This window comes from Antedon mediterranea, chromosome 3, assembly GCF_964355755.1.
Source record: "Antedon mediterranea chromosome 3, ecAntMedi1.1, whole genome shotgun sequence".
In the NCBI taxonomy this organism is placed as follows: domain Eukaryota; kingdom Metazoa; phylum Echinodermata; class Crinoidea; order Comatulida; family Antedonidae; genus Antedon; species Antedon mediterranea.
This window is the reverse complement of record NC_092672.1, coordinates 1,814,058-1,831,026: the sequence shown is the minus strand read 5'-3', so window position 1 is coordinate 1,831,026 and position 16,969 is coordinate 1,814,058. Positions and strand designations below refer to the sequence as shown.

Genomic DNA, 16,969 nt, shown 5'->3' with positions numbered 1-16,969 from the left:
TAGTATAACAGCAAACGTTAAGGTGGGTTGACCTCGGTCCGAACAACACGCTAAAAATTAAAGCCGTGTTCAAATTTAGGGTGTTGTATAAACACGACCCTAGTTCTGCTGAGTGGCCCGAACAATTTCTTCACATTACAACAAGTACTGTAGTGTAGATAAGAACATTTTTACGCATGCGCAATACTCAACGCTTTCGATTACCGCGAATAAATTCAGACAGCGGTTAAACCAACAAAGTGTAATGCAATGCCTACATTTAGATTAGACAATTTAAACAAATTAATACAATTAAAAAAATTGAATATATCAAAACTTTAATCTGTCATCAACTTATCTTCATCATTCTTTATTACATTCAGTCAGAAGTTCGTGCGCCCCTGGAGTGTGCGACTCATGATGTCACGCATTTCTGATATCAATTGAGTCACAATACCAGTGCGTCACAAACTCTGTTAGTACTTTAACTGGACATTTTGCTTAATAGGATATCGGACATATAGTTTAATACTATCATACATCCTTCAATCTTTAAATCTAATATTTAATATAATACGCTACTGAGCACCCTCACAAAACCTGCAGAGCGCCCTCAAATAAAAAGATGAATAGAAAAATATTAAACCGTTGGAAGAGTAGCATAAAACATAATAAATAAAAACTATAAGAAATAAGATACATTTGAAATCTCCCATGATACTATTCAAATATAAACTAATAAAGCCTAAAAAAGAAAGCATATATATTGCACCGTAAAATCTAAAAGCATTTAAAATATAAAATAATCTACTGCTCTGAGCCTAAAAAGAGCTAGCAGTGATGACGTTTGGCAAGACATGGAATTACACGTTGTATTGCAATAAATACGAATACAAAATAAGCATTAAAGATTAAAAATAAATCTAATAATTTTATTAAATACATTTTTTTTTTAAACTGTGCATAAAAAAATGTTATTTAGTAATTAACAAACATTGGGCATGCATGTATTATATAACTTGTGCAGAAACCAGAAAGTATAAAAGTAAATTTTAATTAATTTTGAAAAAGTGTTGCTAAGTAACAGCTAAATATTAATGGAACTATTTTCCTTTGGCACATTACTACATTCTACTAAATTAATTTCATGCAATTTTAACTAATTAAATTAAAATAAAAAAAAAAATTAAACAAAATTGTCGATAAATTAAAATACAGATACATCCGTGGTCAAAGGTCCAGTCTTGTGTAACCTTCTTTAAGGCAGGCATCTCTTGCATTGCAGTAGGAATACGAGGCGATTGATGGTTTTCAGCTTTCAGTGAATATGTTCTTGTAAGCTACAGCCCAACCACAATACATTCTGTGTGTGCTCCTGTGCCATATGCCTCTGTTAAATCTTGCACCCTCACATTGACAAAAATGGATCTTCATTTACGGAATGGTGCAGCAGTGACCAGGACTTACTCTGTCATTCTTTGATCAGGGAAGCCTTTTGAAGCTCAGCTGTTTAGTGATCAACTGGTGTTTTAAATGGTGAGAATCGATACTACCATTATCAGTTTTATGATACGTTGTGATCTATGGAATGGAAAAATAACATTTGAAATCAAAATAATAATGATCATATTTATAACTACTATACATTTAAACAAGGGTAAAGTAAATAGCTCTCCATATGATTCAAGCCTATGACCTAGCACTAACAAGGTGAGCTCCTTAACCACTAGACCACTACAACTATGGCCTACCATAGATGGAGTAATAAACTACATTAGTATTATGCCTATATCAAAATGTGATAACACTGATTTCTACTAGAAGACCTACTAACCAATGTCATTGTTTACATTAGATTTTTGTAGGTTGCACAAAGGTTTAAAAAACATGAATAACTATTGTTGTTTATATAAATGTAAAAGACATAAAAGAAAATAAATTATTGATTACATTATTAAGTTAAGAAGACCTAAAAAATAACACATAATGTATAGTATACAATCTACTACATTATTAAAAATGCTATAAATAAAACACATACCTTCAATTTAAAAGAAAATGAAACCAATAACCTTCACCTTTCTACTGCAATGGGTGGTTATTGCAGGGGGTGGGGGAACAGTGTATTAGCTGTACACAATTACTCCTTGTAAAACTGGGTCTACACACCAGTGTGCCGTGGCCTACACACCAGCGTGTCCTGGCCTACACTGATAACAACACAGCAGAAACAAAAGCATTTAAGTATATTGTAACAAGGTCATTATTGGTACTTTATTTCAAAAACACACTTGAAGAACAATAGCGACCTTGGGGCAATCACAGCGCCCTCTTTTGGAAACCACATGGAAGCAGGCCTTAACCTTGGAGGAAACAAAAGCTGTAACACATACTGTTCTTGTTCATTTGTGATTTGCTGAATAGCAGTAATCAGAGGTCACAGGGGCTAAATCTGCTCTGATCCTATGGGTATTACATATTAAGGTTATTCTTTGTTACCACTCAGAGTACTGATATTAATTGAATAACAGTATGTTATCAATGATATCTATAATTATATATGAAATGTAGGCCAACCATAAAAGAATTCATTACATTAACAGCTTGATAAAAAAAAAACATTTTAACACACATTATTTCAAATGAAAAACAACCAAATCATAGTAATTTAAATACAACTTTTCTTCCAAAGATAACAAAGGGAAACATGTGCTATTCATTTTGAAATCGGGGGGGGGGGGGAGGGGGGCTGTGGGTGTTAACAAAGGTTCACTCAACTATATGAATTATTTAAACAGTAAACCACTCCATTCTATGAATGTACAGAAAATATCTGTTGAAGATGAACCAATAACTCTTAGAGCCAAATATCAATTGAATAAATTAAATAATTAATAAATACGATAAATGTAATCAATGTTGTTATTTTAATTGTTATGTAGAATGCATGTTTTTTAATGTTTATACTGTCTTGAATGTTACACACTTGTATTTTGTATTTTACAGAGTCTTTTGACTTTTCTCGTATGTATTTTTTGCTCTGATTTACAAAAAACAAATTTCTGATTTTGTATATATATTTAATCTTAAAGAAATGTAGAGCAATAATAAAGAAATAAATATATTGTTTATTGATACATGAAAATTAAATGCTGGCAAGTCTAAACAAATTTTGTTATATATTAGTAATTAAATTAATTACTAATTACCAATTACATATTTAATTACTAATTAATTACATTGAGATTAGCCACCACTATACAAATATTAATAATCTCACTTATGATGGGGGGGGGGGGGGGTTGTCTAGGGGGAAATATTTTAAATACTTATAATACAACTTACATTGGAATGGTTGCTGACACGTACCCATTAGCCTCATGAGTGTTCATTCATTGGTGCATTCATAGACATCACATTAGGAGTTCCTAAAAAAGATATTCATTTTAGTTTGATTGTGGCAAAACCAATCAATGTTTGTCTTCAAATTTTGAAATGAGGCAAGTGCTTTAAATTTAGGTCCAAATTTGGCATATTCATGGAAAAAAACCCATTTCCATCTAACATTAACATAGTATATCAATGTGTAAATTTAGGTCCAAATTTGGCACATTCATGTAAAAAAACATTTCCATCTAACATTAACATAGTTTCATCATGTGTAAATTTAGGTCCAAATTTGGCACATTCATGTAAAAAAACATTTCCATCTAACATTAACATAGTTTCATCATGTGTAAATTTAGGTCCAAATTTGGCACATTCATGTAAAAAAACATTTCCATCTAACATTAACATAGTTTCATCATGTGTAAATTTAGGTCCAAATTTGGCACATTCATGTAAAAAAACATTGCCATTTAAATATTGGTGACTAAACTGAGAAAGTAACAAATTGTTGAGTTTTAAAAACCACAGATGAAAACAAGCTTTGTAAATTAAACTAAAGACTTATTAGCAGTAGGTATTGTGTAGGTTATTACCACAATGTTGACAAAGTAACCAACCATGTAATTGAAATAATACCAACATCCTGGGTAATACAAATGTAAATGAAAGCAAAACAATTATATTAAAGTACTGTGGTCATAAACCAACCATTCTACTCTATGAAACCAGTATACCTCCATGGTGAAACAATACAATACAGTAATAACAATTCTAAAAATAATTGTACAGGACATCAGACAATACCTGTATAAAGCTCTGTCTACACTATCAAAATAGTTTGACAAAAAACGTGCGATGTGCCCAAATATGGTGGTGATATGCCCAAATATAATAATAATAATAATAATAATAATATTTATTCGGTCATCAATGTAAAAATAACCAGGAATGAGAATAGGCTAAAGCCCAAACAGATTCTGCACTCCATAAATATGGTAGTGATATGACATCATTATGTCCATATATGGACAGATCACATTTTTCTTTGATAGAGTTCAACCAATAATTAACAAATATAAACATGCAGACAATATACACAAAGATTCTAAAAGAAAATAAACACCTAAAGCTGTGTTAGTGCCATCATCTAGAAAAATGCATCAAAAGTTCATTGCCCTCTAGGTCACTGACCTTTACAACTATGAAGTCACTTGATTTCCATACATGGTCGGACAGGTGAACATTAACTTCAGATAAGGGCGCTCATCACCATCAATCACCTTAAAATAATCAAATTCATTAGTAAAGATTAAACAAATTTTATTTTAAAGATATCTTATGATTTTGAAAATGGTATCAAAAAGTAACATCAACTTACCATAACAAACAGGCGTGATTATAAAGTGAAAAAGTTCATGAAAATTTCAAATAAAATTATTTATAAAAGAATAAATTTGTTACATTTTTATTGGTATATCATATTTATATATTACATCATAGTTTATACATGTGTAAACAATCAAATTTCTTTTCTAGTCTAAAGCACTGTCTACACTATACTATTAAACGTTATGTGGAAACGACGATGTTGTATCACTACCATATTTTGGCACATCACACTTTTTTATTTTAAACTAGATTGATAGTGTAGACAGAGCTTAAAGCTTTCTAGACATCCTCTAAGTTATAAAATGAATTGTAAAGTGTTTGAATGAGGAATGTTATAGACTATGGTCACAGTGGGGCCAATAATAAAGAAAATAGTACTGAGAAAGAACTAATAGAAGTACTAGCCACCTAGCCAGGTAAGGTACATCTTGAACTACACAGACCTCTAGGAAGGCAATACGTGTACAGCAGCTGGTATCAATTTCAGTATAGGACAATCCATTTCAGTCATTGGATATCCCCACTCACTCCTACAAAAGTGTTTTTATGTTTTTTAAATGATGGGGCTACAGTCATTACAGAATATTACTGTACTGATATTATTTAATTTGAATAGTTAAGTGCCTAACCCTGGATTTGTCACTTAATAAGGTGTCATCTGAATAGGGGTTGGCTGTAGTGTAAACCATACATTTCCCATCATTCAATTCACAAAAATGTTCCTTTAATAGGGGTTGGCTGTTGTGTAAACCATACATTTCCCATCATTCAATTCACAGAAATGTTCCTTTAATAGGGGTTGGCTGTTGTGTAAACCATACATTTCCCATCATTCAATTCACAGAAATGTTCCTTTAATAGGGGTTGGCTGTTGTGTAAACCATACATTTCCCATCATTCAATTCACAGAAATGTCCCCTTAATAGGGGTTGGCTGTTGTGTAAACCATACATTTCCCATCATTCAATTCACAGAAATGTTCCTTTAATAGGGGTTGGCTGTTGTGTAAACCATACATTTCCCATCATTCAATTCACAAAAATGTTCCCGTAATAGGGGTTGGCTGTTGTGTAAACCATACATTTCCCATCATTCAATTCACAGAAATGTCCCTTTAATAGGGGTTGGCTATTGTGTAAACCATACATTTCCCATCATTCAATTCACAGAAATGTCCCTTTAATAGGGGTTGGCTGTTGTGTAAACCATACATTTCCCATCATTCAATTCACAAAAATGTTCCTTTAATAGGGGGTGTCTGCTGTATTACAGTTAACATCTTATAATATTACTGTATAATCTCATTATTTGGCACACTGATTGGTCAGATGTTGATGATGTCATCTGAATGGTGAAGCTCCGCCTTCTTCTTGATTTGACACGCTTAAATTCTCCATTAATGATTCCATCCAAGTTCGACCATTCATGACTTGAGTTGTAATAATAATATAATCCGTTGGAGCTGAAATTATATATGAAATGTAACAATGTAAAAAACGTTTTATTAAATGTCAATTTAAATATAACTACAGTAATATACTTTAGATACACAAACTGTAATAAACTGCAGGACAGGATTCTATGTAAGACCCAAAGTTGGTTGCTCAGACCCCAAAAATGTAGTACTTGACTTCCCATGCCATCACTTGACTTTTTCCCAGGCCAGTGCTTGACTTTTTCCCAGGCCAGCACTTGACCTTTTCCCAGGCCATCAGTTGACTTTTTCACAGGCCAGCGCTTGACGTTTTCCCAGGCCAGCGCTTGACTTTTTCTCAGGCCAGCGCTTGACTTTTTCCCAGGCCAGCACTTGACTTTTTCCCAGGCTAGCATTTCACTTTTTCCCAGGCTAGCATTTCACTCTTTCCCAGGCCAGCACTTGACTTTTTCCCAGGCCAGCATTTCCCTTTACCCAGGCCAGCACTTGACTTTTTCCCAGGCCAGCATTTGACTTTTTCCCAGGCTAGCTGTTTTTACTCACCATCTTCTTGTTGTGATAAGAACCTCAGAGCAGCAATCTCAGCAAATGTTACCCCACCTAAGAACACCACTAATGTAACCTTTTGATTGTCAGCATCACCACCAGGTGGGCCTACAAATACGCGAGATAAAGAAATGGTATTTTATATTATTTTTTCTACACTTCATTTTTTCTATTTGTCTACACTTAGATGTAGGCCTACAACAACTATCACAACATACGTTTCTTCCTTAGTCCTACTGGTATCTGCTGTTGCTCCTCCACCAATGGGCCTGGAAGAAGTCGTAATGCCTCTTCAATGCTCCTCCACCCAGGCCTGGCTAAATATTGAGCTAGCCTAACTGACAACGGAGCATAGCCACTAAAAACATACGATATATCATTTGGATTCTGCAACAAAAATAATAAACTGGTTGGTATATTATTGTTAACCACTCCTTGTGTGGGCAAATAATTCTCTGTGTTGGTTACTATTATAAGTTGAACCTCTATTAAGGGACACCCGAGGACCCAAGAAAATTCCCCTTTCATAAGGCAGGGCGCTGCCTCAGTTGTTGTTAGTGTTAACAAATATAGTCCATTGTTCGTTTTATGGGAAAGTGTCTCCTTAAAGTAAAAAGAAAACAGAATTAGAGTAAAATTGTCCATGCATGGTACCACTAATGTTGAAGGAGTTTGGGCACAAATTATTTTAGTACAGTGCATTATTGTATGTTATACCTGTTCATTTACTTCTTCCATTACTAGTTTGAGTGTTTTGCGAATTGTTGAGTATGACTTTTGACCTTGTTGTTTCAACAGACCTATCTTTTCTAGATTGTGAAGAGTAACAATATGTTCAAACCCATACGTCTAAAAAGAGAAAAAAAGTTGTATAGTACAATAACGATGTTTAATATAGCTTGGTGGTTAAATGCTTGCCTACCAATTCTAAGGTCCAGGGTTCAATCATATGAATGAATAAGTGATTATTATTTTTACTGTTCAATGTAATGTCATTCTTACCTGCAGAATTTCTCTTTTGTAAAAATCTAAAACTTTAGGCTTGAGGCCACTATTGGTTAAAGACTGCATACACACAAGCCTAAGTACCTGACAAAAACAAATACTTGGTGTATTATTGATTGGCGGCTATTAGTTTTCTGTTTTGTATTTAGTTAAGAGTATTCGTACAAGAAAACTAGACCTAACTTATTACATAATGTAGTCAACTCTCCAAATACTTCTCTGAAAACTGGAAACTCTCCCAATACCAGACTTTTCTTAAGTCCAAACAGTCCCAAATTCCTTTTTACCATTATAAACACATTCCCAATACAAGACCTTCCGGAAAACCAGACGTATTTGGACAGCCCAAAAGTGTCAGGTATTGGGAGAGTTGACTGTACTACATATATTAGAAAGCACACATAAACAATTTGGAGAAATTATTTTACCTTGACTAAAGGTTCTTTCTTGCCGATACAATCTTCTATAAAGTTGTTTACTTTGTCCGTGTCTGATCCACTCAAAAACTCTAACACATAAATACAAACATAATATAAGCTAAGTAGTGCTAAAGGAAGAGTCTCCCATACTCCCATTTGGAAAAACGTTCAATAGATGGTGCTACAACAAAGCAAGGTTTCACAGAACCGTTCACAAGGTGCATGAACTCACTCGTGACTAAGCCGAGTGGATAAACCATCGAAAGCAAGTGAATGAAATGCAAGTTTATCATAATTATTCAGTTTCTCAGATCATAAAAAATAAAATTTTATAAAATACAAATTATTACTAGACTTGAACTCGTCACTACGGACGAGTTAGGTTATCCGCAGCGCAAAAGCCACGTGCACGTCGTACGTTAGAATATTGCGGGCAAAAAAACGATTATGGCATTGAAAAAATGTTAGTGCGCTCTCTATTTTGTGTCAAGTCAAAGTGTATACGGTATACACTATATACTGTATACGTACTACGTACAGTGCAGAATAGGTGAAAATAAGTGACCAAAGTTATTGACGCTTTTGGACATGATAACGTCATCACAATTTTTAAAATGGTGAATCATGCGAAAGATAATTGATTGACCTAGACAATATAAAGAAATGGAGGGCAATGGAATACGGATAAGTGGAGATGCGCTCTATTAAATGTGATGAGCTATACGAAAGAGAAAAAAATCCTATATTTTATATTCCAGTGGCCATACGATGACGTCACAATGTCCTGTTAGCCATATTGATACATGATTCGATATCTACAACTCATCTACTACCAGAATATGTAATAATAAAAAAGTTTACCACGTAGTTTAGAATCTATGACTGTTTAAAAAAAGGCATAATTTTGACAAATTTTTGGACTTTTTCATCAAAATTGCGCGCAAATTGTTTAATTCTACGTGCTCGTATGACGAGATTTTAAGGCAAAATTGATTGAAAATTGGTAAATTTATTATAAAAGACAGAAAAAACAAAAATCAAGCAAAAAAAAGATGTTTTTGCGCTACGTGCGCACGCGCGCGTAAGAAAATTGCGCACGCGTGGGAATTTTTGAAATGCTCAGAATGACATGAAACGCGTAGAAAGTTGATTAGATATTGATTTTTCGCATTTTGAATTTTTAAATACGCGTGCGCGCGTAAATTTTTATGAAACATGCCATTTTTAATCCATAGGAAGTTTGCGCATTATATGACTTAAATGTTCACCAAGTTTCAATACAAAACGACTTTTAGTTTTTATTCTATGATTAATCATTGAAATTCACAAAATCGCGCGTAACTTACGCTGCGCGACTCGAAATTTGAAAAAAAAAGTTTCTTGCACATCTACAGCTACAGGGCAATCTTTTGACAAAGTTATACAATCATATGTTGGCCAGAATTAGAGATACGCTGCGCACAAAAAATGGGGGAGAAGGGTGGAAGGAAACAAATAAATACTAGATTTGAACTCGTCACTACGGACGAGTTAGGTTATCCGCAGTCCTAAAGCCACGTGCACGTTATACGTTGGAATATTGCGCGCAGAAAAACGATTATGCCATTGAAAAAATGTGAGTGCGCTCTCTATTTTGTGTCACGTCAAAGTGTATACGGTATACACTATATACCGTATACGTACTACATACAGTTCAGAATAGGTGAAAATAAGTGACCAAAGTTATTGACGCTTTTGCACATGATGACGTCATAACAATTTTTAAAATGGTGAATCATGCGAAAGATAATTGATTGACATAGACAATATAAAGAAATGGAGGGCAATGGAATACGGATAAGTGGAGATGCGCTCTATGAAATGTGATGAGCTATACGAAAGAGAAAAAAATCCTATATTTTATATTCGAGTGGCCATACGATGACGTCACAATGTCCTGATAGCCATATTGATACATGATTCGATATCTACAACTCATCTACTACCAGAATATGTAATTATAAAAAAGTTTACCACGTAGTTTAGAATCTATGACTGTTTAAAAAAAGGCATAATTTTGACAAATTTTTGGACTTTTTCATCAAAATTGCGCGCAAATTGTTTAATTCTACGTGCTCGTATAACGAGATTTTAAGGCAAAATTGATTGAAAATTGGTAAATATATTATAAAAGACAGAAAAAACAAAAATCAAGCAAAAAAAAGATGTTTTTGCGCTACGTGCGCACGGGCGCGTAAAAAAAGTGCGCACGCGTGGGAATTTTTGAAATGCCCAAAATGACATGAAACGCGTAGAAAGTTGATTAGAAATTGATTTTTCGCAATTTGAAATTTTAAACGCGCGTGCGCGCGTAACTTTTTGTAAAACATGCCATTTTCTCTCCATAGAAAGTTAGCGCATAATATGACTTAAATTTTCACCAAGTTTCTATACAAAATGACTTTTAGTTTTTATTCTATGATCAATCATTGAAATTCATAAAATCGCGCGTAACTTACGCTGCGCGACTCAAAATTCATAAAAAAAAGTTTCTTGCACATCTACAGCTACAGGGCAATCTTTTCACAAAGTTATACAACTTTATGTTGGCCAGAATTAGAGATACGCGACCAACAAAATTCGTGGAAAGAAAGAAGAATATAGAAAAAAAAAAAAAAGAAAAAAAAAAAAAAAGATCCTGACAATAACAAGAGGTTATCCGCCAAGTGCGGATAACCAATTAAGATCCCGATAAACCTTTTCACTAACTATTGCCGTACCTTGCTGCATGTGTAATGTTTCTAGGAATGTGTCTTTGTCCGTTACTTCTTTAACAAGTTCTGCAATTGACGTGTCTGATATAAAAAAAAAGATAACATTTATAAGAAGTCCTTGAAATATAACTGTTCTTTCGTTCTAACATTGGTTATTACAGTACTAAAAAAAACTATCTAGGATAAAGGTGGGTTGGCCTAATATGTCTGTTTTCCGGAAAGTCTAGTATTCGTAATGTGTTTTTAATAGTAAAAAAGAATTTGGAACCTCTTGGTCCTCAAGAAAAGGTTGGTTTTGGGAGAGTTTGTGGTTTTCAAAGAGTCCGGTAATGGGAGAGTTGACTGTAATACCATCTTTAATAATTTACTCTCAGCTGTAAAAGAACACAAGCTTTTTAATAGTGATCACTAATCAACCTAATTGTACTCAATGTTATACTCACGAGTAGCCAAGGACTGCTTTGCGGCTGTAATGTGCGGCAATTTTGACACAAACTCTTTTATCTCGCCTACGGTCCTAGCACCTTTTCTTTCCTACCAAAAAGGAAAGATTTTACAGAGACCATTTAGCACATCGAGATTTACACTGTGAACACCATAGACCATGAAGCATTGGAGTGTAACAAACATCTGAACATGCTCACAAAACAAAAACTGTTGTTTGTGAGCATTTGTATGTAGTGATGTGCTCTGAAACGTTTGCATACTTACTTCAACTTGAGCAGATAATATCTTGGCTTTTTTACTAAGTTCTGTTCCAACTGCGTGAAAGTTTCTGTCTCGGACGATGGAAAAAAGTTCATCTCCAGAATTAAGGTGGAACTTTTTTGGTTCTGCCGCGACGTCCGTTTGGTCCCCTTCATTCTTTTTGGCAAATTTGGCAGCTGGAAGTTTAACTGTCGCTACACAAAATAAAAAAAAAGAATGATTATATTTCAGCACAAACACAACAGATATTTAATCCACTTAAGTTCTATCTACACTTAAGTACTATCACTTAAGTTCTATCTACACTATCAAAATTATGTCATATCATTACCATATTTGAACACATCACATTTTTTGTCAAACTAGTTTGATAATGTAGACAGAGCTTTACACTCTGTGCTTAGGGATCACAACCCATAACAAAACAAAAATTAAGTAAAAAGAACACAGATTTCTTTGTCTGCCTGACCATACAAAAGGTATTGTGAATATATTCTACCTAAAGTTTATAATGTCAATTCAGTTGTATTGCAAACCTAAAGCTCTGTCTACACTATCAAATTTTATGATAAAAAATGTAATGTGCCCATATATGGACATGATGATGTTATATCACTACCATATTTGGGCATATCACTACCATATTTAGGCACATCACACTTTTTTTGTCAAACTAGTTTGATAGTGTAGACAAGAGCTTTACTTTACTGATTGACAACAAATTAAAAACCAATCCAAAGTGGTGCAACAGTACTTACTGTTTGATATTCCATATATTTCATCTATAAGACCTTCATAGGTCAATTGAGTTGCTAACGGTGTGAGTAAGTCCACTGTCCTGTCCAGTAGCAGAACCGTGTCAATCTGCGGTGTAATCTGACGCTCACTGACCGCCAGCTCACGTCTCATTCTTAATATCATATCAGATACTTGCTGAAATATGAATAATAATACAATGTAGCGCAGCGGTATTATTGGTGGTTAACATGTTTGCTTTTCAAGGGTTCAATCCTGACCTAGTGTCAGGGTTCAATCCTGGTTCAGGGTTCAATGATGAACTGATGTCAGGGTTGTAATTCATGATTGCTTCTACTCCTAATTCATGATTGTTTCTACTCATGATTGTTTCACATAAAGTTTGATAGTGTAGGCAGAGCTTAAGCTTCAAATGATATAGTTTATCCATCCTGTAATTTGGGAGTTACATACTTTTGGATGTTTTGAAATGATAACAAATTCAGTGAGAAAAAAAACATTTATTTTATTCACTAAAAAATAACCTTTGACATGTCAATTTAAACTTACTTTTGCGTATTCTCCCTTGCCATAGATGTTTGGGATCACTCCATACAATGCCTGTATCTTCATTAAAGCCTTTGCCATGTAAAACATACCGGTTGGATCACGATGCAGGTAACATTCCTGAAATATGTAATATTAATTTATGGACAGAAGTGGTATATCAATTAATCAGTGTATGGAAGTTAATTCATCTATAAAGCTCTATCTACACTACCAAACTAGTTTGACAAAATGTGATTTGCCCAAATATGGTAGCGATATGTCCAAATATGGTAGTTATATTACATATTATGTCAATATATGGGCACATCACATATTTTTGCCACATAAAGTTTGATAGAGTAGACAGAGCTTTAGGATTTGACTGGCCACAAACCTTAAAAATAGAAGTCATGTCCATCGATAACAGGTCACTGTCAAGGGGAAGAAGTTCCAAGCCAAATTCACCAATGTTGTTCAGAGTTCCATACACTCCTAGCTCCTAAATAAAGAAATCACAAAAAGACTGTGAATAAAAAAACAATATATTGTAAAAATTGCATACAACCTGGCCTCCTTGATTTATAAACTTTGGATGTTGATTTTATTGAAATAAAAGCGATTTTTTTTTTTTTTTTAAGGATTGGATTGGCCTAGTCCATATTATTAAAATACTAACAAAGCAAGTTTAACATTATGAATACTACTAAAGAAACTAAACTACTTAAATATAGTAGTCAATATGGTAGCTTTAAGTTCTGTCCACACTATCAAACTTTGTGACAAACCAAATGTGGTGTCCCCATATATGGACATGATGATGTCATATCATTACCATATTTGGGCACATCACACTTTTTTTGACTAGTTTGATAGTGTGGACAGAGCTTTACAGTCTTTACATTAAAAACAACTATTCCTCCACCCTCAAGCAAAGAAAACTTGATGCATACCTTTAGTTTGTTTTCACACAGCAGACTCTTCCCAGGGACAAACAATATGTGATACTCTTTCCTAAAGCTTCCCACTTTTTCTTCTTCTCGGATGTTTTCAGCCACCAATCTCATCAGCTTCAGTATCGGTCTTGTGATAAATATGACGTTTTGGACGTTGTTCTGTGGCAAGCGACCAGCACGCAGAGGAAACATCTTTTCAACTTCATTTTCCTGGTAATGGTTAAATTAATGTACTGGATTTAGTATATGAAGCTCTGTCTACACTATCAAACTAGTGTGACGAAAAATGTGCTATGTGCTCAAATATGGTAGTGACATTACATCATCATGTCCATATTTGGGCACATTACATTTTTTTGTCACATAAACTTTGATAGTGTAGACAGACCTTTAATTGTAAACTCACAGACAGGTATTAGTAGGAACAATTCTAAATAAATGAAAGTTCAAACAAGTTATTATTAGTATTCATTACACAAACACAGTAGTAACGAATGTTTTAATTTGTGTTTCAAAATGTAGGAAAAAATGTTGTATCTTAACCAACAATAGTTTGCAATGTTGCCTCATTCATTGTTTTACATTTAAATACATTAATTTTTAATTTTATTTGTTAAGAAAATGTAAATCTTACAAGTATTAATATAGACTACTGTACCTTTAATAATGAGTATTCAGCAATTAGACCAACTGAACTGATAAGTGGGTCATCCCAAACAATAGCCTGAAAAATAACTACTTTTTTAGTGCTGCATTCTGTGTAGTGTAGGACTCGAGTAGCTAGAGGAGGGGTAGAGTTAGCCTTCTACTAGGTTACATAACAAGAGACAAGCCAACAACAAGAGGTGAAAAACACGGCGCTACTGCAGTTTCGCACCACACTGTTATATCTTTGATTTCTCACCAAAACTTTCCTTTTTCACACTCACAACATAATATTATGCAACATGTTTATACGATTCGACCACTTACGAAGTAATTTTTGTTAAATAACAATACTTTTCAAAACATTTTAAACCATACTGAACTCGCTGTCAACACACCACTGCGAAATGTTCGCCATCTTATCACTTAATTGCCAGAATGTATGCTTCATTTTCCCCAAAAAATATAGAAACTATAGAAGGCAGTGTTATAAAATTCGATTACACATATTATAGGCCTATTTAGTTTTGAAAGGCAAGAAATGTTTTCAGCTGGCTAGTCTGGGCTCCAGACGGAGTTTTGTCTTAATATTAGTAAAAATATAAATATTTTTGCACATATGGCGTTTCATACGTGTATTACTTGAGTTTGGATACTCCGTCTGGGAAAACACGCACAAGTCACGTGGTTTGACACCAAGAATTCTTGGTGCATACGATTATCCGGTTGACTAGTTTCAGCTGCATGTGATTGGCTACTCACTCGTACACTGTTTTAATATTCATATTTCAGAATTTCAAAGACTCAACATCTAAGACGATGCGCATGCGCTATATTACGTTTAGACAATGTGCACTTGGGTACATTGATGACAGTTTCTGAAAGCTAAAAATGATTTTATATGCCTAGTAGTCTGGTAAACATTTGATGGGATTTTTCCCAAGAACATGAAAACTCGTCTTGATATGATAGGCTAGCTTCTCCGCAAATCAAACATTGAATGGATCATTTATTATGCGGAGATAATTTAATTTATTTCCCACCCAGCCATACCCTGTCCTGTTCTGTGTGGTGGTGTAGCCCTGTTGTGTGCCGGTGTAGCCCTGTTGTGTGCCGGTCGGTGGTGGTATGTACTTTATTGGCGTTCTATTTGGCAGGTCATACGTACGAGTTGAGTATCCCTACGAAGGAGGCCTAGGCCAGGACTAAACAATTAATAAACAAAACAACTTGGCAACACGATTTTATATTTCAACAGTTGTTCAGTCTCGATCGTACATTCAGCACTGTACGTACTCTATCTTTTTCATTTTGAAACAAAATGATCATTGGTTGATTCGAAATCCATATTTACATACCGCCCGCCCCATATAGCCAAATACGGTATGATAACCTACGTCATTCTTATCGGATGTTTGCGGTCTGCAAATCGATTTCTATACGTGTTTCACAAGTCTGTATTTTCAGAGAAAAATCGCGGTCGAAATAAAAACAAATAAATATTAAAAAAGACAATAAATACAGACTTGGGGCAAGTCTATCAGCTGGCGAAATAGAGGTTAAATTAATATTTCATTATTAGTATTATTATTCATATTAAAAGGTCCTATCAATGTTTTATGTACGGACTCATATCGTCGCCGTTTTGATATGTACAGCTGGTTCGTGATAAAACCACTCTTTGCAGTTTAAAAATAAAAACAGAAAATAAAACATTGATTTCTGCTCTGGCAATTTTCTGATTCTAAAATGGCCACAGTTCGATCAAAGTTTTCGCGGAAAAGGAGCTGTTTTGAAAGGCATTTTTTATTGTGATAAAGGTAATATAACGGTGGCTAAATCATGGGAACATGTTACAGAATGGCCCAAAACTGTATGATGTGGGTGCGAGAAAAAAATTAAGCGAGAAGTCGAAGATATAACAGTGTGGTGCGAAACTGCAGTAGCGCCAAACACACATGTCATCTGTCACCCCGATGATCCCTTTATAGGCCTAGCTAGGCCTAGTTTATAATGTCCGAAATTTATACCACCGTACCTCTCCCGTACCTAGTAGGCCCACTATATCGGTCTCTAGAAAGTGAGACGTTTCGGTCCAACAAAGGACTAAAATGGGTCGAATCGTCCTGGATTCTACACCACGTTCACATTTGTTCGTAAGGTGCGCCTACCTAGGCCTAGCTTATTATTATTAGCTAGCCTCTAGAGGCCTAGCGCCTACACGGATTTTCGCATCGTATTTACATCAGACAAAGGTAACGATTTGTTGAATTTAAACGTTTATACGATACCTTACTTCCTGCACATTTATCTAAACATTCTAATAATTCTTTCTGTGCAACTTCTTTCCATTTTAGAGCAAGATTTACACGCCCACTACCACTATTTAGATGCGCCATCTTTATTTTGGACTTCAATCATGTGACTATAGAAACGGTCGCCGTACGTGCGCTTACATATAAA

General features: G+C 34.5%; 1 protein-coding gene and 1 long non-coding RNA gene across 2 annotated transcripts; both read right to left on the bottom strand.

Moving 5' to 3' along the window:
- Window positions 1-300: 300 nt before the first annotated feature.
- LOC140044495 (uncharacterized) lies at window positions 301-2,497 on the bottom strand. Its single transcript, XR_011844462.1, has 2 exons — window positions 2,021-2,497; window positions 301-1,560 (listed from the first exon to the last, which is right to left on the bottom strand). It is a non-coding gene; the product is annotated as an uncharacterized lncRNA (long non-coding RNA).
- Window positions 2,498-4,836: 2,339 nt separating this feature from the next.
- Window positions 4,837-16,906, bottom strand: LOC140044477 (vacuolar protein sorting-associated protein 33A-like). The gene is made up of 15 exons (XM_072088997.1): window positions 16,798-16,906; window positions 14,520-14,585; window positions 13,859-14,071; window positions 13,303-13,407; window positions 12,930-13,046; window positions 12,383-12,557; window positions 11,628-11,818; window positions 11,360-11,450; window positions 10,923-10,997; window positions 8,173-8,252; window positions 7,742-7,828; window positions 7,457-7,588; window positions 6,958-7,126; window positions 6,737-6,847; window positions 4,837-6,220 (listed from the first exon to the last, which is right to left on the bottom strand). The coding sequence occupies exons 1-15, from the start codon at window positions 16,903-16,905 to the stop codon at window positions 6,099-6,101; spliced, it is 1,842 nt and encodes a 613-aa protein (XP_071945098.1). The 5' UTR covers window position 16,906; the 3' UTR covers window positions 4,837-6,098.
- Between the last annotated feature and the right edge of the window lie 63 nt (window positions 16,907-16,969).

Coding starts and splice junctions, on each gene's coding strand:
- LOC140044477 (XM_072088997.1), bottom strand. CDS start 16,905: ATGGCGCATCTAAATAGTGGTAGTGGGCGTGTAAATCTTGCTCTAAAA. Junction 13,408..13,858: donor TGTGTGAAAACAAACTAAAG/GTATGCATCAAG, acceptor TTCTTTATTTAG/GAGCTAGGAGTGTATGGAAC. Junction 11,819..12,382: donor AATATATGGAATATCAAACA/GTAAGTACTGTT, acceptor TATTTTGTGTAG/CGACAGTTAAACTTCCAGCT.